The sequence below is a fragment of the Chelonia mydas genome, chromosome 11 (assembly GCF_015237465.2).
Source record: "Chelonia mydas isolate rCheMyd1 chromosome 11, rCheMyd1.pri.v2, whole genome shotgun sequence".
NCBI lineage: Eukaryota > Metazoa > Chordata > Testudines > Cheloniidae > Chelonia > Chelonia mydas.
Window position 1 is genome coordinate 41,656,418 of NC_051251.2, and position 20,813 is coordinate 41,677,230.

Below are 20,813 nucleotides of genomic sequence, written 5' to 3' on the forward strand. Positions count from 1 at the left end.
AACCCACAGAAATGAAGCAAATAAGATTAAATGAACTGTAAAAGAGGATAATAAGATGAAGCAATACTACCATCATCCAACTTTAGGTTATTTTCCTCTATGGAGATGCCATAGAAATTATAAAAAATGAACTGTCAAATTATAGCTTTATCTCACATGTGGCAGGAGGAGGAAGGTCACCTGGATTGGGATGGGCTGCTGGAAATAAACATCTCAGCAGGGCAGGAAAAACAGTCAGTCCAGAGCTCGCTGCAGTGCTACAACAGCTCTGTGCAGGAGCACTAGAATAGGGGAAGCCAGGGGCCCACTGCTCCTCCCCTTTTTACCAGCCACAAGTGCAAGTGATGGGGGAGGTGTCAGAGAGGGGCAGCCCAAGGGGGCAGGGCCTCGGGGAAAAAGGGCAAAGCGAGGGAGCACAGCCGCGGTTCAGGTGCCCATAGCCCTGTCAATTTTAGGGACCTTCCATCGCCCCTGGCTCTGTGGATCAAGACTGCAGCCTAAATGTAGGTTTCTGAACAGCAGAATAAATCACACCCACCCTGGATAAGGATAATGATGCAATAATCACCTAGCAGCACTTTGATCCTTTACAAACTATTAAGTCATTTAATAACAAAAACTGCACATATGCATTTACATGTACAGATTTGCACAATGGTGAGCTCAAAGCAGTTACAAAATATACCAGTCATTGCCTGAGCTCAGTGTTACACTTTCAATGGACACTACCGAGAAAACACATCAACGCTACAGTGATGAGGGCAGTATAAAAACCTATATAGACTAGAACAAAGCCAAAGTACCCCCCTCTGCACCATTCTGGCCTCAAGGAAGGTCAGATAGCGTTTCTTCCCTTTCCCAGGACTTCTGCCAGTCAGGTGGTGGGGCAACTCTGACTAAAGCTGATTAAGGGATATAATGAAGGCACATATCGTCCAACTGCTCTGGCCATACACACTCTCTCCAGCCAGCACTGCCCACCACTGGGACCGGAGGTCAGGGCTCCCTTGTACTGCCCTGATCCCCTAAACAAACTTTTTCCTGAAGAGGCACCTTCTGTCAGGGTCTATGCTCACTTCTGTCAATGAATCTGTTCCAGGACCCTCATTTGTTATTGGTGCAATTTTCTATCTTGTGGCTGTAAGCTTGAGTATACAATTGTCTCATCTTTATGACTTACATTGTATATTAGAGGCAAAGTAAAAGGTCACACTTCAGATGGGCTGTGAAATCCAGTTATTTTATACTCCTCATACATTGATATTTAGGTGCAGATTAATCAATCTCACAGCAAAATCTTAAATACGGTCCTTCTTTCAATGAAGCAGTAATTAGCTACCAATAATTTGTTAACTGAAAATGCAGTTAAGTCACAATCTCATGTTTAAAAATGCAGAAAACAAGAACATATTTCCAGCTTCTATATGTCAATGCAGGTGGCTCTTAAAATAAGGGACCTGATCATGCAAATATATGTACTAATAAAAAGAACAGGAGTACTTGTAGCACCTTAGAGACTAACAAATTTATTAGAGCATAAGCTTTCGTGGGCTATAGCCCACTTCATCAGATGCCTAGAATGGAACATATAGTAAGAAGAAATATATATACATACAGATAAGTTGGAAGTTGCCATACAATACAGACTGCCACGGCTGCTACTCTGAAATATGTACTAATGTGGCCACACCATATCTGTTTCCAAATTAGAGCCAAGATTAGGACCTTATGTGCTATAACCAGCCCCCACTCCCCCTTTGTCTACCCTAGAGATTTCCCTCCCTCCTGATTAACTGAAGGTACTTAACATACTTGTAAAGGTTAGTCTGGATGCTCCCCAAATGTTTGCTACAAATACAGATGTCTAGAATAGCCTTTACAAACCCCTTAACTGCCTGGAGTTAATTGGCAAACAAGGTAAGGGTTTGTCTACACATGGATTTATTCTGGAATAGCTAGCTATGGCCATGTGTGATAACTCTTATGGGTTGCCTACACTTAAAACACAACTGCAGCTGCATCATTGTAGTTCTACAGTGAAGACACTACCTATGCTGACTGGAGAGGTTCTCTCATTGGTGTAGATAATTGACCTCCCCAAGAGGCAGTAGCTAGGTTGACAGAAATCTCCTGTTGACCTAGCACTGACTACATCAAAGGTTAGGTTGGATTAACTGCATTGTTCAGAGGTGTCGATTTTTCACATCCCTGAGCGATTTAGTTATGTCAACCTAATTTCCTAGTGTACACCAGACTTTATTGTGGATTAAGCTAAATCAGGAAAAGGCATTCTTATTCCAGAACACAAGTGGCCACACCTGGAGTTATTCTGCAATATTCTGCTTTAAATTCAAACCCTACCTCAACCCAGAGTAATTTTCATGTATAGAGAAGCCCTAAAAAGCTCTAGCCTAGACAAACCTGGGAAAGGTCTACACTCCAGACCTCTGCCAGCACAACCAGGTCAGTGAGCGGTGTATAGTGTAGATACAGCTATATAGTGTATATGTAGTATAGTGTAGACACACCGGCAAAGCTGTTTTTAGCAGTGTAGTTTGTTTCAGTCATAGAGGGTGGTTTTACTAAACAGATACAAAGCACAGCTTTGTCAGTATAAGCTGCATCCACCCTAGGAGCACTTTGCCAGTTTAGTATACCGGTATCCTCCACAGGTAAAGTGTGCCTACTGTTGACATAGCTCCAGTGTGAAAATCTATCCTGGGCAGCTGCTTGATGTATTGTACCTGCCTCTGACAGCCAGGATGGCTCTCGCCTCTTTTTTTATTTTTATTTATTTATTTTTTAAATACTTTGACAATACACTCACTTCTCATGACAATCAAATAATGTGAATCTGGAAAATTTGAGCAAGAAATTTCCCACTTCCTGTCTTTTTACAGGCCAGCCGGAGGGAAAATGGTATCCTGGGCGAGCTTGTATTTTGGCACCCCTGTCCTCCCTGGGCGTGACACCTCCCCCATTGCCCTGGCTCCTGTGGGCTCCCCAACCCCTGCACCCACATATGGAAACTGACCTGGATGCATGGAGCAGCTGATATTGCTACTCACTCCCCTCTCCAATGCTGCTCCTCCAACACACCCCTAGGAGGTTGCCAGAGGAGGAGAGAGGTCAGGGCTCCCTGCATCCTGGTCACTTCTGCCACCGGGGACTGCAAGGGGAAGGCAGCAGAGCAGCAGCTCCTGATGCTCACCTCACAGCACAGCACAGGTGGGGGAAGTGATCTGGACACACAGGACACTTGGTGTTGCTCCTCACTCCCCCACAGTTCCCTGGGGTCATGGAGGAATGTTGTGGGGTGAGCAGCATCTGTGCATCACTGCTCACCCCCCAATGTTCCTCCACCGAGAGGAAGCAGTGAGAAATCTGGGCACCCCACCACCCAGCACTCCCCTGCCAGCCGGGAGAAGCTTCTGACTCTATAGCGACAAGGTGCACCTCTGCGCTGCCTCCCGGTGCCCTCTTGACCATGGTGCCCATGGGCAGTTGACTGGGTGACCCACCCCTAAGGCCAGCTCTCTTTAATCTTTTACTGTGCCGAAAGTGTGGTTTGCACCTCACAATACAGATTGAAACCCATTTCTGCCAGTGAATCCCTGAATCCAGCAATTGGATCTGCATGGAGTCACATTCAAATACAGGGCCCGAGCTCCAAAATGTTTACAATTTAATTTCAGAATCGATGCAAAGCAAAACAAAACAGTGGACAAGGTATATATGGAGGAATGGCAGAGGTGACATCAGTAAGATTACATGGTTACTTACGGCAAGCGCAAGGAAGGTTTAATAAAACTTCCCCCGGGGTCATGCAGCAGCCCGACTATTCCCCAAACTCTCCTGAATGCTGTCTCACCACTCTCTACAAGTTATAGCATCTAGGAGAGCCAGTTTCAGACATTTTGTTTTCTAGAACAAAGTTGTTGCACTCTAAAACTGTCAAACTCAAAGTTGCTTCAGGTCAATAACCAGCATGATCTAGCCAAACCCCATCAAAATTAGGACTCCTTCTGGAGAAAAAATATATAGCCCAAAGTTACCAGAAGGGTTCGGGGCGGGGGGGAGGGGGAAGAGATGTATTGGGGTCAGTGTCTCTGGCCAGAGCGATACCAGGGGGTTGTACGGGAATCAGTGACTCCAGGCGGGGCAATATAGGGAAGGGGGAGCTGTACCAGGCAGTGGCTGTGGCGGTATCGGGGCGCTGTGCCGGGGCTCAGTGGCTCCGGCCGGGGCGGTACCGGGGGTGGGGGCGCTATGCCGGGGCTCAGGGGCCCCGGCCGGGGCGGTACCGGGGGTGGGGGGGGCGCTGTGCCGGGGCTCAGGGGCTCCGGCCGGAGCGGTACCGGGGGGGGGGGGGGGCGCTGTGCCGGGGCTCAGTGGCTCCGGCCGTGGCGGTACCGGGGGTGGGGGCGCTGTGCCGGGGCTCAGTGGCTCCGGCCGTGGCGGTACCGGGGGTGGGGGCGCTGTGCCGGGGCTCAGTGGCTCCGGCCGGGGCGGTACCGGGGGTGGGGGCGCTATGCCGGGGCTCAGGGGCCCCGGCCGGGGCGGTACCGGGGGTGGGGGGGGCGCTGTGCCGGGGCTCAGTGGCCCCGGCTGGGGCGGTACCGGGGGTGGGGGGGGCGCTGTACCGGGGCTCAGTGGCTCCGGCCGGGGCGGTACCGGGGCGTTGTACTGGGGGCCCGGCCCCGCTCGCTCACCTTTTTGATGTTGGATTTGGAGGCGGGGTGAAAGTCTTTCTTGCACATGAAGTTGGCGAAGGATTTCCCCATGGCGGCGGCGGCGCGGCCTCCTCAGGCTGCTCTCCCCAGTCTCTCCGCTGCGCCAGGCCGGGCCCGAGCTTCCGGGGCAGGGGGCGGGGCTTCCTGCGGGCGGCGGGGCGGGGTGACACCTGCCCCCACACGGCCTCGGGCGGCGGCCCGCGTGCGCCAGGTGAGACCTGCGCGGAGCCCGCCCGGGCCTGACAGCCCGTAGCCCCGCCCCGGGGGATCCCCGCACCCTCCCCCGGCCCTGGTACCCTTCGGGATCCCTGTATTGCCCCCCCCCCCCCTGCCCGCTGGGCGCGCCTGGGCCCTACGGGATCCCGGTTCCCCGCCCCCTCTTGAGGGAAACAGCGAGACCGGCTGGGGCTGCAGTAACGTCCCGCGCTGCCGTCGCGATGGGGGGGCTGCTGCCAGCCCCGGGGCAGGGACCGCGGCCTCACGTCCCGGTACCGCAAGAGAGCGGCTCCCTAGTTACCATTCTGCACGTCAGCTCTTGCCCAGGGGGTGGTTTCTAAGTCTGTGTTTCGGGGACCTATTCCAGAAAAAAGTAATCGTTCCGCTACCTGTGTGACAGCCTCCACGCCTCGGTGAAATGCCGTCATTGCGCTCGGGCTCCTGTTCCTGTCTGGGAAGCACCCCCAGCTCTGAATTTTAAGTGCATTCCTGTACGTTATTATTTATTTCAAGGATGGCTTCAAGAACCACTGCACCTCGCTCCTGTGACACATTTGTGGCGCTGCCTCCAGCAACAGTTGGCAGCCGGGTTGTTTTTGGAAAAAATTCAGATAGACCCTCTGATGAAGTGCAAGAAGTAGTCTATTTCCCTGCTGCTTCTCATAAGGCAGGAGACAAGCTTGAGGTAAGAGCAAAGTGTTCTTGAACAGAAACTAAGGGTGCTTGCCCACCATACAATAAAAATAGTAAAGAATTAAACATTAGTTTTAAAAAATCTCCTATGTTTGGCCAAGCACAAGACGTAAAATAGTGTAAGTTTTGTATTGCTGTGTACTAGCACAGCAGGATCATAACCCTCCATCAGAAATACTGACTGATGTAGTGCAGTGAGTGTCAGCTCAGTGCACCCCTTCAGATTCTGCTTTTGAGGACCCTCTTTTATTTGACTCACTGTAAACCCACTTTTTGTGGGTCCCATTGTAAGTAATGCTTGGCCTTTTGTGATGAAGGTTGCTGGTAATAGCACATTAGTTTATTTTATAGATACCCAACATCTCCTACAGCAGAGAATCTAGACCCTTATCTACCTGCAGCATAGAAGTTAGTTTGCGGGCCTTTTGAAATTGTAGCTAAACTGCCTCCCTCGCTATGTTTAACAACCCTGTGACCTTGATTGGAGAGCTATTTTAAAATAGATAGAGTTTGGGGATCCAGAGTATGTGCAGGTATCCCTTTAATCACTTGAATAGGAAACCAGATATTTTGTTTTCCAATGCAAATTAGGAATGGAGAACCCTTAAAGAGAGCTTGTTTCTATTAATTATACTACTTCACTTACATAGTATATACATGTATTTCTATTGAATTTGGGGGTTTTAATGATAGTCTACTAGTCTATGGTTTTGTGGGATAAGGAGAAGAGGGGGGATTTAGAGATATGATTTTGTTAGTTATTGTTGGAAGCTCCTGTCACAAAGGAAATCTAGCAGAATGAGAACTTTCAGGCCCTGCATTCATTAAGTAGCTTTTTGATTTTTTATTACACTTCCCATGCCATGGTTTATGTTGCAGTGCACTTATATAGAAATTGAGCAAGCAGAAAAAACATATGCAGTTGTTTTGAGTCGTCCATCCTGGATATGGGGTGCTGAAATGGGAGCCAATGAACATGGAGTTTGCATTGGAAATGAAGCGGTGTGGGGACGAGAAGAAGTCTGTGATAATGAAGCACTCCTAGGCATGGACCTTCTCAGGTTGGCACATACTCTAGTTGTATTTAGATAGATATACTATGTTGAATTTGGTTTCAGGTTATAACCCAGATAAATTTTTTTATATAGAAATGAACATATCTCTGAAGGCAAGGACCCTGCCTTCTCTGCTGTTCTGTTCTTGGTTAAAATATGAACACTTCTAGGAAGAAAGGCCTGCTCCAACTTCTGTTAAAGTCATTGTGAATCTTTGAGGTGGATGAAGCATTAACATGGACCATGCAAACGAAGATATTAGAAATTGTTTTATCAGTACTACTAGAATTATTTTAAAGAATAATTATGAATTGAAATTCTCACAAGCACACAATTGCAGTTTGAGGGGTTGGGGTCATACCTTGTAATTATTCTTCCCCAAATCTTTTTCTGTCACAGTTTTGGCCACAGATCCTCAAATAAAACAAATGTACAAAAACAAAGAAAGGCGAGCTTCTTTTTTTGCCAATTTCCAGTTGGCCAGAAACAAGCAATTAAGAACAAAACTTAGTATGGTAGAAGTCTCTGCCAATAGTTTAACCCTTCTTTCTTAGTTCAGAGCAGGCAGTTAATTCCCACCTGGGAATGGGGGGTGAATGAGGACACCTCCTAGGACCCTTCTTCCTCCCTTGCACACTTCCATTTTATTGCATCCTCTCCCATGAAGGAGGCACAGCCAATCAGATATACAGTCCAGCAGCTTAACAAGGAGCTCAGGTAGGTTCCTCCTTTCTTCCAAGTGAAGGGGTCTGATCCCTTTCTGGTTTAGACAGGGACACATCCCACCACATTTTTCACTGTTCAGATTGAACTTTAATATTGATGTTTAAGAATTCTTCTAAAACAAGATAAGTACAAAAGGTAACATCTTAATTTTGTTTTAGACTTGGACTCGAAAGAGCGGATACAGCTGAAAATGCCCTCACTGTCATGGTTGACTTGCTAGAAAAATATGGACAAGGAGGAAACTGTATGGAGAGTCACATGGCATTTACCTACCATAACAGTTTTCTGATAGCTGATAGAAAGGAGGCTTGGGTACTAGAGACTTCAGGAAAATACTGGGCAGCAGAGAAAATAGAAGGTAGGGTAACATTCTTCATTAGGATTTTAAATCTTCCCACTGCAACAGATTAGTAATTCCCTGCTTTTCATATACTAACTGCTTCATTAGGATGTGGGGGATCCAGCTAGCTTCTGGGTACGTGTGTGCCACGCTGCTTTCATGTCAATAGCAGAAATCGGTCTTTAGAAGGGACTTAATTATAGGCAGAGTAGGGGCTTACGGATGAACTCAGGGAGGTTGTACTATATATGCGGGCCACAGTGGTGAACGTGCAAGCAAACACTGATGGAGGAGAGAACATGGGCAATGTAAAGCATGACAAGAGAATGGCCAAATTATGCAGAGCTTTAAGGGTGGTGAAAAGATGTTTAAAAACTGATGTGATAATAGACGTGGAGCCACGGGAAGGATTCAAAGAGGAGTGAGCGGATCAAATTGATGGGCAGAAAGATGATTGTTTGGGAGGCCGGTATAGTAGTTGAGCTGGAATATAACAAGGACCTGAACAAAACACTTGGCTGTGGGAATGGAAATAAAAATGAATATCAGAGCTGCAGAGAATGAAGCAGCAGCAGAATTTGGATATGGCCTGGATGTGTGTGATGTAGGGGAGAGAGAGAGAGAAGCCAAAAATATTCCCAGGTCTGCAGGGGAACTCAGCAGGTTACATGAGAACTTCAAAAAAGCTGTAAAATATAAAACACATTTCAGTAAGCTAAATGTAAACAAATAAAATACTGGATAAATCACTGCATAAAAGACACTAAATGATCTCTTTCCCCACTTTACAAACAGAGGGTGTGCGGAATATCTCCAACCAGCTCTCCATAACAACCAAGATTGATCGGGAACATCCTGAAATGAGAGATTACGCTAAGAGCAAAGGCTGGTGGGATGGTGAAAAAGAATTTGATTTTGCTGCCATATATTCCTACGTAAATACTGCCAGAATGACAACTTCAAGGGGCAGATACTCTGAAGGCTATAAGCTACTGAATAAACACAAAGGTACCCATTATTATTTGACTATAGCAAATCAAACAAAGTATTTAGTATGCAGTGTGAATTTAATTCAAGCGATTAAAATGTCTGCTGTGGTACATACACTGGGTTAATTCAATAATAATTCAATTGAAGACAATATTAGAGTGATTGGATTTTTAAGGGCTGTTCACTATTTTTAAGTTTTCTAATATTTTTTGCATTTTTCTCAATTGGGTGGGGAGAAATCATAAACAAATTTTATATATTAAACATTTAATACTGCAGCCATACCTATAGGCCAGGGGTGGGCAAACTTTTTTGCCCGAGGGCCACATCTGGGTATGGAAATTATATGGGAGGCCAGGAATCCTCGTGAAATTGGGGTTAGGGTGCAGGAGAGGGTGAGGGCTCTTGCTGGGGGTGCAGGCTCTGGGGTGGAGCCAGAAATGAGGAGTTCAGGGTATGGGAAGGGGCTCCGGGCTTGGGCAGGTGGTTGGGGGGCTTCAGCTGGCAGGGTGGGCTCTGGGGTGGGGCTGGGGATGAGGGGTTTGGAGTGTACTTCGGGCTGGGACCGAGGGGTTTGGATGGCGGGAGGGGGATCAGGGTTGGGGCAGAAGGTTGGGGCACGGGAGGAGGTAAGGGGTGCAGGCTCCGGGTGGCGCTTACCTCAGGCAGCTCCCGGAAGCAGCGGCATGTCTCCCCCTCTGGCTCCTATGTGGAGGCGAGGCCAGGTGGCTCTGCGTGCCACCCCTGCAGCTTCCATTGGCTGCGGTTCCCGGCCAATGGGAGCTTATGGGGTGGCATTTGGGGCGGGGCCAGCGTGCAGAGCCCCCTGGCTGCCCCTACACCTAAGAGCCGGAGGGAGGACATGCCACTGCTTCCGGGAGCCGCCTGGAGCCCTGACCCCACTTCTCAGCTGGAGTGGTGCAAGCCCCAGACCCTGCTCCCCTGCAGGAGCTCAAGGGCCAGATTAAAACATCTGACAGACCTGACGTGGCCCGTGGGCTGTAGTTTGCCCACCCCTGCTATAGGCTTACCAAGCGAGGGCCATCTTGTTCTGTGCTCAGCAAGGACTGATGACTGACTAGTTCCAGAATATTTGATGGGTTATTTTCCATCCACCTACTTGGCAGAAAAAAAGCAGACTTCCAAAAATTCACTGCCATTTATACAAGCCTGGGAGAGCTTTGAGGAAGGCCTATATTAGTACAAGTGCCTAACTGAACCCACGTCTGAACACTGTTGTCATATGAATATGAAGTCATTCTGCCTAATTTAACCTTTTTTTGGTTGGACTTGAAGATACTCATATTAAAAACATAGATTTAAAAAATGTTATTGTTAAAATTATATAGTCCAGTAAAATACCCTATCTGAAAGCAGGATAAAGGAATTTACAGCATTATCAGAAGAAATTCTTAATTACCAACTTATTCACATGACTTTTTTTCACATTTATGCAGAGAGAAACTACTACTTCTTTTCCAGCTGCTTCTATTTGGCAGCTTTTAACTGTGTTGCATATATCTCAAAATAGCATCTGGATTCACTGTTGCATTTGAAATGATTAATCTAAACGGAAATCAAATTGCATCCCTGGGTGCTTTTTGTTTTTTTGAGCTCAGTCACCCCAGCTTTAGCACTTATTCCCTGCGTGCTAGTGAATTATCTATAGATATCTTACTCTGGTGATCATGTTAATCCTGCATCCATTTTGGGAATTGCAGGTTCTGAATACTTAATACCTGTATTATAGAAGTTTTAAGGTTCTATCAGCATTTTCACCGAAATCCCCATTTTCAGGCATTCACCTCAGCCATTTTTAAATCACCCTTGGTTTTCAAATTATCAGCCTGGTATAGTTTCATTTCCTTTAGATTTTTTAAAAGTCCATGCCTTAAAAGCTATTTAATTTAGAGCAGAAACAAAGGCATAGTTATCATACTCTACCCTTCCAAGCTTTTTCTCCCAATAGCTTAAAAAAAAAAAAAGTCTTCCAGTCTACTGATCTTCGGTGTGTGAAGAAACTTTACAAATATAAATATCGTAGCTATTTTAAAAGTAGCTACTGAGAGACTATATGGGGAACCCAGGAGAATCAAAAACCTGATCTAGCCAAGAAAAATTTAATACATTGTGCCTGCTGGACAAGCTGCTGACCTGCACTTAATCTTGGTTTGCAATGACTGACCTTGACCAAATATGAAAACTGCCTCCTCTCTTTCGTTTCCTTCATTTACTGTGATGAATTCCTCCTGCTGGCTTCCTTCAGCCTGTTGTGCCCATACAGAATTATTAATTAACCATGTGCAATACTTGAAGCGCAACATGGGTTGCAACTTGCATCATTTACAGGGAAACTTAGACAAGTCAGCTTAAGTTTTCTCACTGAGCAGCAGTCTTCATGATTTTCTTAGTTCAACTAGAAATGGCAAGGCCATTTAAACTAGAAATCCTAATCCACTGAGAGATGGTATGAGGGAAACATAGCAAGAGTAGGAGGTTTCAAGTTGCCAATATCCCTTTAAAATGGAAAAAACAATTAATAGATTAGCTGTTTCTCTCTTTTATATTAGCACTTGCTCACCTGTTATACTGGATTTGGAGGAAAAATGTCTGTAGGTGCCCTTGTTAAAATATTGGCAGTACATCACTAGGCATTCACATAAACCACTACAGTATATAAAAAACAGAGACAGCATTTGAACATTAACTACTTTAAAATAATTTACTTTCAGAATTTTCACAAGAACAGCCAATACCAATGAAGGGGTTCCATTCACCCTGTCTCAGAAAGAAAATTATTTTCACAAGGATGCTGAACTCAAGTTTGCCTTATTTAGTTTGGTGCTTGCTGATCAGTATTACATAGCCCTTCACAAGTGGCTATGTTAGTGTGGTTCCATTCCATTCAAGATATAAAACTGATTGTTCTCTAGTGCATCATTTCAGCTGGTCATCTTGAAATATAAATTACCTGGGAAGTAAAATAGTAAGGAACAGTTTAATCTCTTCGAGTTGCATTTTCAAAGCAGTGCACAGGAAATCCACATACAGTTATCATTAGTTTTACATTTTCAAAGCAGTCTAGTGGGATTTGTACATAGATAATACCAGTAAGCAATACTATGATTTGTCTGCTTAACTCCCACACAGCATTTAGGAAGTTTAGTCTTTAATCTTGAACTATGAATTTTCATCTGAAAAGTTATTTTATCTGAACTGTTTGCTAGGCTTATTATTTGTCATACACTTTGGAAGTCCAAAATACATTTGTTATAGCACTTGAGTCATAAATGCAATATCTCATTGTCATTTACTTATCAGAAAAGATAAAAATAAAGCAGTAATCTTATTTGCTATTTTAAACATGTGGCTTATTCCACTATGTATGTGGGCTGAAGGATTGATTGCTTTCATGACAGAGCTAAAGTGTCTCTCTCATGTTTTTAACTACCGTGTAAGAAGCTAGTCTGATATCCCTTGTTTTGCACCAGTTGGTCTTTTTGCCAACATAGCATATTAACACGAACATTACCTTTGAAAAATGTGAGGAGTAAAGCGTGCGGTTCTAGAGTAGCTGGTATTTAGTCACTACTAGTCTTGTTTGTAAATTCATTGTTTTGTATCTTAAACAGGCAGTATAACTTCTGAAACAATGATGGAAATTCTTCGGGATAAAGAGAGTGGCATTAATATGGAAGGAGGATTTATGACAACTGGAAGTATGGTCTCCATTCTACCTCAGGAGCCTAATTTCCCTTGTATTCATTTCTTTACAGGAACTCCAGACCCTGACAGGTGATACAATAACTAATTAAAATGAAAAGTTAGCGAATGTTTTCTAAGTTATAAGATGGTGTCATTTACTTGCTTATTAGTTTCATTTTATTATTTTAAAACAAGTCCCAAAATGTAGTGAGAGCCAAATGCATGTCATAATTTAGGGGTTCATTACTCCTTTACGTACATACATAACATGGATGAAAATGTGGGGAGACTTCATACACATTTTATCTGAGTAATTAAAACAAGGTTAAGAGTTATTTGAAGCCTTTTTCCAGTGGAAGTAGAGGGGATAAATGGAAGGAAAATACAATGATGCATTGACTTCTGCTTGTACCTTTAATAAAACTATATCAATAAAGAATCTGTGTTCTGTTTCCTCTCCCTAGATCTGTTTTTAAGCCTTTTATTTTTGTGCCAAATATTACTCAGTTACTAAAAACCAGCTCACCAACATTTGGTCATGATGATCCAGTGAAGAAGAAACCACGGTTTCTGACTAAGCCAGATCGAAGACATGAACTCTATAAGCAACATGAAAGTGCTGCTGTGGTTATGGAAACCTTCAAGGTATGTTCAATTTCAGTGCAAGGTGGTGATTTGGGTTATTCACTCCACTCATGGTTTGCAGATGTGATACTATTTAAGGCTCCAGTTTGTTCGATGGTAAAGTATATTTATGTAGTGCACCAGTGGGCAATCTGTTCAGCCTCTCGTATGCACATGTTTCAGAAATGCCAAAGAGCCACCATCAATCCCTCAACTATTTCCCTAGGCTCAGGCACAGCCAGTCAAACTTCTGTCCTGCTAAGCCTAGAGTTCTCAAAGCCTGGAATGGAGCAGGCCAGACTACTCTTTTTTCATCTCCTATAATTGCACCAGCCAGACCTTGGGGGTACTACTGAACAGCCCCAGCATGGAAGGAATGGCCCCTGGTCAGAGCACTCCCAGCAATCACAAGTGCTGCTCTTGGGTCTGAAGGGAGGGGTTGGGGTGCCTGTTACCACTTCCTTGTAGTGACAGGATTGATTCAAACACTTCAGTTTAAAAGTCACAGTATCCTTGGAATGCCCCACGTTGGACACCAGTGATTAAGTGCATCAATGTGCTCAGCACTGTTTTGAGTTAATATCATAATAGCTTGTGATGGTACTGCCTGAGCTCCAGATTGCATGTTGAATGATGAGGATTTTAGTTTAAATTAGCTAGTGGTACCATGCACTTGCTGTAATAAATATTAGTGTATTTTTCATAAATGGCTGTGACCAATGGTATATGTAGGCCAATATGAGGCTCACCAGTTACCAAAAGGCTGAGGTTTGGAGTCTGCTTAGACTCACCAGAAGGATTTCAGTATAAAGCCCTGTAACCGATAGAACCAGCTCTAAAGTACATTGGGTTGGTGCACTCCTTGGAGCAATGTATATGGGAGCAGCAACAGGTAGATGGGTGGGAAGGAGGCTTTAAAATTGCAGCTACCGAGCAGGCACATGATGAGCAGCTGCAGCAATGCAGGCCAGATTATGGGAGAAGCTGTAGCTAGGTACCACAGTGGACATGGCAGGGGGGTGGAGAGGAGCTGCAGGGAGGCCAGTTTTGTGTAAATACAGAGTTAGGAAGCACTACATTCCTCTGACCACTGCTCTGCTTCTAATATCCCACTCAAACTGAAAGCAGGGTAAGTGGGAGAGAGAACATGATTTTAGAGGTTATAGGTGGTTGATGAGTTAGTCCAGCCCCCTCTGTGGGAAGACACTGCAGGTGTTGCTACCTTAGCTAATTCAGACTAAAATGATGAGGGGGGGTGTGAATATTAGGGGATGTTTTGATTCTGAGGGAGATGAAGACCTCTGGTTTTCACCAAGTATTATTGGAAAATAGATGCTAAATATAGAAATCCTGGAGTATTTATTACCAAGAGTAGTGTGATTGGCTTCTCTCTGGGTGGGCCCTCCCTATCACTCCTGCCAGCTCCTTTGGTCTAACTCCCAAGGATGTGACATCAGGCCAAGCATTTTTCTGAATTTCCGGACTCTTCTGTTTCCTCTCTTTGGTGTTTTTAACTCTTAAGTCCAGTTGTCTTCCCTTCCTTTTCACACCATCTCTAGTCAGGCTCCAGTTGTAGCTCCTGGAGACCGTGTCCCACTAATGCATCCTCAGAAGAAACTTGAAGCAGCGGAGCAGTACAGCACACCAACCACCGATGAGGATTTCAAAGCATGCTTACTGCATTAGTACAACATACAGCTCTGCCACACTGTGGCTGTGTTTACAGTAGGAATAGTGGGAGCCCTAATTTCCATCAGCACAGATAAGCTGATGACAGCAATGGGCAAGACAGTAGCCTAGACAGGGCTCAGGCTTTTATCACTGTTTTATTTAAGGCTGCTCAGAGCGGGTCAAGACTATGATGTGAAAACGCAATCCTCGTTTACATTACAGCTTTCCTTTTTGGAACTATCTTCGAGGATTACAGGCCCTAGTTTTCCTCATCAGCAGAATTGCCTATTTTTTGTGGAGCAAGGAGCTAGTTGCTGACTTCTAAAAGGTCACTGGTTTTGTTGAAGTAGAGCCTAGAATGTATTTAAACTTTTTGATCCAAAAATGGATGCCATCCAAAGACAGGGCTATTCAGAATCTACACACACACACCCATTTGTAAAAAGGCACTTCTGCACAAATACCTTTTGCTGCTGAAAGCACTGAAGAACTTTTCATTACCACCATTCAAGCCCCTCACACAAAAGGTTTGCAACTTGTAGGTAGATGAGACAACTACTGTATAAGGGACAGAGCATCTGAGCAAGAACACCTACACAAACTGGACAGCACTGATTCCCACTACTATCACAAATTGTTGTTATGGGCACAGGTATAAGAGCTTAAGTAGAAAGATGATTGACTATAGCAAGACTTTGTTTTAAACTGTACAGTGCCGTTAGAGTTTCATTCGAAAATGTATTCTTTTGTTTTTGTAGGAAAAAGGTAAAGAGATGCTGGAACAGATACGGAAGTTGGAGAAAGAGAAAATTAGCAAGATGGAATCAATCCTGCAAAATGGATGTCTTGATGTTAACCAAGCTGTTAACCTTTTTTCACAGTGTGTGGAAGAGGAAATCAACACATATGCCTAAGAGTATAAATCAAATGCAGTGGAATTTGGTCCTGGTGATCATGATCCCTTGTAGCTGTATGGCTCTAGCGATCAAATCTTATTTTGGACAAGTCATTTTCCATTGATGATTAGGTGTTTAGCATCTTATATATGCTGGCCTACGGGCTTTTGATAATGATCAAACAAGTAATGTTTTCAAAGGTAGGGAATAGTTTTGCCTTTAAATGACACTTGGCTGTAGATAAAGAATATGACAACTAGGTGAAATGCCAGTAAGAACCAACTTGATTAACAAATAAATATTAAAATGCCTAGTAGGTATTGAAATGCTTGGTTATTTTATGATTAAGATTTTCATTCGGTGCATCTTAGATTTGAACAACTCACTCTATGAATATGCATGTAGATTTTATACTCAAGAAGTGTTACTCAAGTTGATTATCACAGCATAATTTCACTGCCTGAATTAAAATGGACAAGTGAGGACTCTCTAAAATGGAGAAGCCACTATTATGCATCATTATCCTTTGAGATTAATTTATTCCTGTAAAACAAATATCGCAGCACCAATACTTATTTTAACGCTCTGCTAATAATCCTCCAGTTGTACAATTGCCACACTAAGAAAAATATTTTACGTGTCAGCAGTAAGAGTTTTCATGACAGTTGTACGCTAGGATAGACTATAGCTCAATCTAGTATTACTTTAATAGGATATATGTACTTTACACTTAATTGTGCAAGTGGCAATGCATGAATGACAAGTTAACCTTCAAATTAACACATTGAGTAGGAGTGTGCCTAAAGTAATCTGCCATTTTAAAACCAAATTAAAGATTCAACTTTACAATAAGTAAGTTGGACTGAAATGTGTTAAAATGGCTTTGACTTTCAAGTTCCATTAAGATAATGAGTGTTTGGTATCTTAGCAATACAAAATGTCCTGCCAGTTACCACAAAACATTTAAGATTTAACATCCTTATACGTTTGCTAACCTTTATTTAGAAAGAAGTGTTTTGGTTTTATGTACTACTCTATGATTACTTTGAAATTAATTCTGCCAGTGCACTTTTCAAGACAGCACTGGACTGTTTTTCGTAACAATCATTTTATTGAATCATCTGTTTAAAACACACAAGTACAATGAATAATAGATCTGAGTATTTAAAGATCTGAAGTGTGCATACTCTTACAGCATGACAGTTTTAAAAAGAGAGACTAAACTTTTCTTCTTTAGATGAACACCTTGTTATTCATAACTTGTCTTGCCAAAGCTGCTAATTTATTAAAGATTGATTTAAGCAAAGCTAAATCCTTGATCCTGTATTAAAGTCATGATCAATTTGTAACATTACCTTCGTATTCATGGCAAGAGACTGGAAGGATAGATGCAGGATTCTGACTTCATTCATACAGAATCAAGCAAAAGGTAAGGAAGACTTGTAAAAGAGAAAGTACTTAAAAGTATCTGAAGTATAGAATGTATAAAATAACTGGTGATACTACTGGCATACTAAAAATCAGTTTAAATTTTCTGTAACTGGTTAGTAACGGCAGATAACAACACATTAGATACATCAGGCAATCCGTATTAGCACAGAGATCGATTTATACAAGTTTTTTTTTTTAAAAAAAAAACCAAACACTTTTCCTGGGTAAATTTGAAGAACTTTACCCATTTGTATATTTTCTCCGTTTAAAACTGTTGCTTTTCTGTGCCTATAACTAAGTCTGTGTAATAGAAATAGAGTGCAGGCCACACTTTCAATTGCAATTCTTCATCTATATTAAAATTGTATAGAGATAGACTAACATCTAATTATTTAGCAACAAACACCTACTTTAGTGAGCAAAATACTGTGAGAAAACATTCTTGTAATATTTCCCTGTGTTAGGAGGAAAACCCACTAGCAGTGGCATGAAAAATCCAAGCAGAGGAAACCCTCTTATCCTACAACCACCTGCCAAGTGTTTGTGTGTTGGGGGGGACTTGAGCCTTCCCCCACAATGTGAAGTATTTGAAATAACACCACTTCCATGGCAAGAAGCTGTTGAAAGTGATCACCACACTTTTTATAATCCTAGAAATTAAACAGAGGGTCTAAAATTGTGATCAGGATTCTGGCTATGACAGACCCTCCAGAAAGCCTTACAATAGTTTTGTATCAGAATGGTAGCCGTGTTAGTCTGTATCAGCAAAAAGAACGAGGAGTACCTGTGACACCTTAAAGACTAACAAATTTATTTGGGCATAAGCTTTCGTTGGCTAAAACCCACTTCATCAGACGCATGGAGTGGAAAATACAGTATGTATACACACACACACACACACACAGAGAACATGAAGAGATGGGGGTTGCCATACTAACTGTAACGAGACAAATCCATTAAGGTGGGCTGTTATCAGCAGGAGAAATTTGTGAGAATATCCAGTTTTGAGAGCTCATTCTTAATCTTTCTTGTTTGCTGTATAGGATGTTGATCAGGTGATTACACAGTTTCTTTGAGAGTGTAGGGGCTACATCTGATGTACAATGCATACCGGTCCCGAGAGTAGGTCACCTCTCCCTCCAATGGCTCTATACTGGTTTGTTTTATCACACACTATTAATGTCAACAGAATGAAGTACTGGGTGCATCATGTTACCCTTGTTCCTTCTTTGGTCTCTACATATGTCTACTCAAGGCCTTCTAAGTTGCCTTTTGTCAAAAAAAAACTTGGCATTGTAGACAAGGCCTTAGAGTCCTCACCTTTTTGTATGAAATCAAGAATCCAGTATGTAGTAGTTATACAAAGAGCTATAGAACTCTAGCAACTTTGTATCACCTCTGCCTCCATCAAAGTGATCATCTTTATGTAGTCAATTTCAAGAACTAAGTTATTTCAGATACTCCACCTGCCAGACACCTTGATTTGTAGTTTTACAAATCTAGTGTTGCTCTTTTGTAAACTATATCCTTTCCATCATCGTGTGAAAGAGCCCACAAACAAAAGTTGAAATTGAAACTGAGTGGAGTGCTGCCAAGTATACAAAGCAAACTGAAAAGATAAGTTTTACATGCAGACTTTTAGGTTTAGCAATCACAGACGTTAAGAGTAATGCCAGTAGGTAAAACATTTTCTACAGAAGTTTGATTAAGGTGACAGTGACTCTTCTATGTCTGTGCTAGCAAACACAAGATTTCCTGAAGGTTCAGTAATACAAAGAATGTTCATAAACTGTCAGAGGATATTTTTTAATAAAGTGATTTGCTGTGTTCCACCTCAGCTCCTACTGAATGTCTGTTTTCGACAGCGAGCCATTTGGCAGCTGTACCACTTTGGGCTGTGATCTTGTCACACCTCCCAGAAGGGCACTCGAATGGTCAGCTTAATGATAAAACTCAGGTGCTGAAAAAAGCTGTTGGGTCAGAACTTAGCTCAAGCCTAAGTCACCAAGACTGTGGTGGGTAGGATTGTGAAGTAAGAACTGTACTTTTTCACATTAGAGTGCTTGATTCACCACTACATTACACCAAGTCATAAATTGGATTACTTTCCTACTTGATCATAATGAGTGGAGATGTCCTGTTATGTGTGCAGCTGAGAGTCCAACATGGCAGTGACATTTCAGCTATTCCCCTGTATTTTCTAACACGCTTTCCCTTTCCTGGCCTAAAGTGATATATAGTGTAGATGGTGTGCTAGATTCTGGAGGTGGGTGAAGTAATGAATATTATTATATTTTGCTGTCATGGACCCTGGGATTTAGTTCTTTCAGACAAGATTCTGGCCAAAATATAAGGGAAGGAGAAAAGGAACTATATTCAACTGAAAGCTAGAGTGTCCGCTAGAGGGCAACCTCTGCACATATTTGGTTTAGAGACACCCCCCCACACACACACACACTCACTTTCATTTTCAAACTTTAGGGGCAGAAGATTATTTACAAACAATTCACTGAAAAACATTATCTAATATTTTTCTATTGTGAAACCTAGTACAAATGCCCCATTTCTCCACTGCTTCCTTTGGTAAGGGCTACAAACATACAAGAAAAAGTTAGAGCTCAGGGCTTCGTTCTACGGAATATTTGAATTATCCTTCTGCAATTTGGTCCAACTTCTGCCAAATTATGTATGGATACTGCCAAAACGGATGTTCACCCACAATTAACTAACCTTAAATACAAAAGAGTCTAACAGACGCCATGTTATTAAGCTGATAATGGGCATATTCAGTACTTTAACAGGCCAATTTCTTGAATGGAGAACTCACCAAATCTAGGAAGCCAATAAACGGGAGTTGAGTCACTTAAAATATTTCACAGCTAGACTGGCCACCTCATTAACTCAGGTAGGAGAACAGAACAATAGTCTCCACTTGAAAGAAATCAATTAACAGTCACCAGCAAACCCTCCAGCCAATTAAAGAGCAGCATTGGTGGAATTAAAAGATGGCAAAAATTAGGATTCCCAAGTCTCTAGTGTTAGGAAGAGAAGCCCCTCACAAAGAGATAAAAGTATTCCCTACAGAGTTTGGCCTCTTGAGGTAACCCATGAAATTACAATAAATAAAAATTCAGAACCACAAGATAAAATAACTATAGATTTATTGAGAAGTAGCAACATTCAGAAGCCAGAGATATTAATTGCTTCTACTCTTAACATACACACATCTATAATTCATCCAAAATAGCTTGACACAGCTGTTTTCAGCTGTTGCAGTGTAACAAAAGTATGCCATCCACTTCACTCATGGATAATGCTAATCCACTGCCTGCTACAAATGTCAGTTTCTTTGTTGTGGAAAAAGAAAACATCAGTTTGTATAGCATACAGTAGGACACTGTCTGCATCAATGCACACAGCAGACTAACGTGCAATAAGACTACTGTATATATTTGACAGCAAAAAGGAATTGCTTTCTCAGCGTCAGTCTTGCATGCATTTGGTGCAACATCCAAATTGTAGCTACTGTAAAGCCACTTCCTCAAGTATTGTGGTTTATGCTGTTAAAACAACTTTATTCTTATTACTAGCAGATAATGGCCACATAAAAAGGTAAAGTAAAATCTGTGTCTTTAAAAATAAAAGGGCTGAGGAAAATTGATGTATACATGTAGCTACTCCAGATGAGGAAACAAAGCAGATTTTGCTCCTGTTTTTTCAATTACACTAATGA

At 42.8% G+C, this 20,813-nt stretch overlaps 2 protein-coding genes across 3 annotated transcripts in view; one reads left to right on the top strand and one right to left on the bottom strand.

Annotated features, from left to right (window-relative positions):
• Positions 1-4,857, bottom strand: part of CIR1 (corepressor interacting with RBPJ, CIR1) — a 43,213-nt gene extending 38,356 nt beyond the window's left edge. For both annotated transcript variants that reach the window (XM_037913253.2, XM_037913252.2), the window contains exon 1: positions 4,713-4,857. In XM_037913253.2, the coding sequence (XP_037769181.1) occupies positions 4,713-4,784 (72 nt within the window). In that variant the 5' untranslated portion in view covers positions 4,785-4,857. The remainder of the gene's footprint in view (positions 1-4,712) is intronic.
• Positions 4,858-4,859: 2 nt separating this feature from the next.
• SCRN3 (secernin 3) lies at positions 4,860-15,965 on the top strand. Its single transcript, XM_037913254.2, has 8 exons — positions 4,860-4,944; positions 5,463-5,634; positions 6,522-6,703; positions 7,582-7,781; positions 8,559-8,771; positions 12,386-12,548; positions 12,923-13,103; positions 15,512-15,965. The coding sequence occupies exons 2-8, from the start codon at positions 5,464-5,466 to the stop codon at positions 15,665-15,667; spliced, it is 1,266 nt and encodes a 421-aa protein (XP_037769182.1). The 5' UTR covers positions 4,860-4,944; position 5,463; the 3' UTR covers positions 15,668-15,965.
• The last annotated feature ends 4,848 nt before the right edge of the window (positions 15,966-20,813 follow it).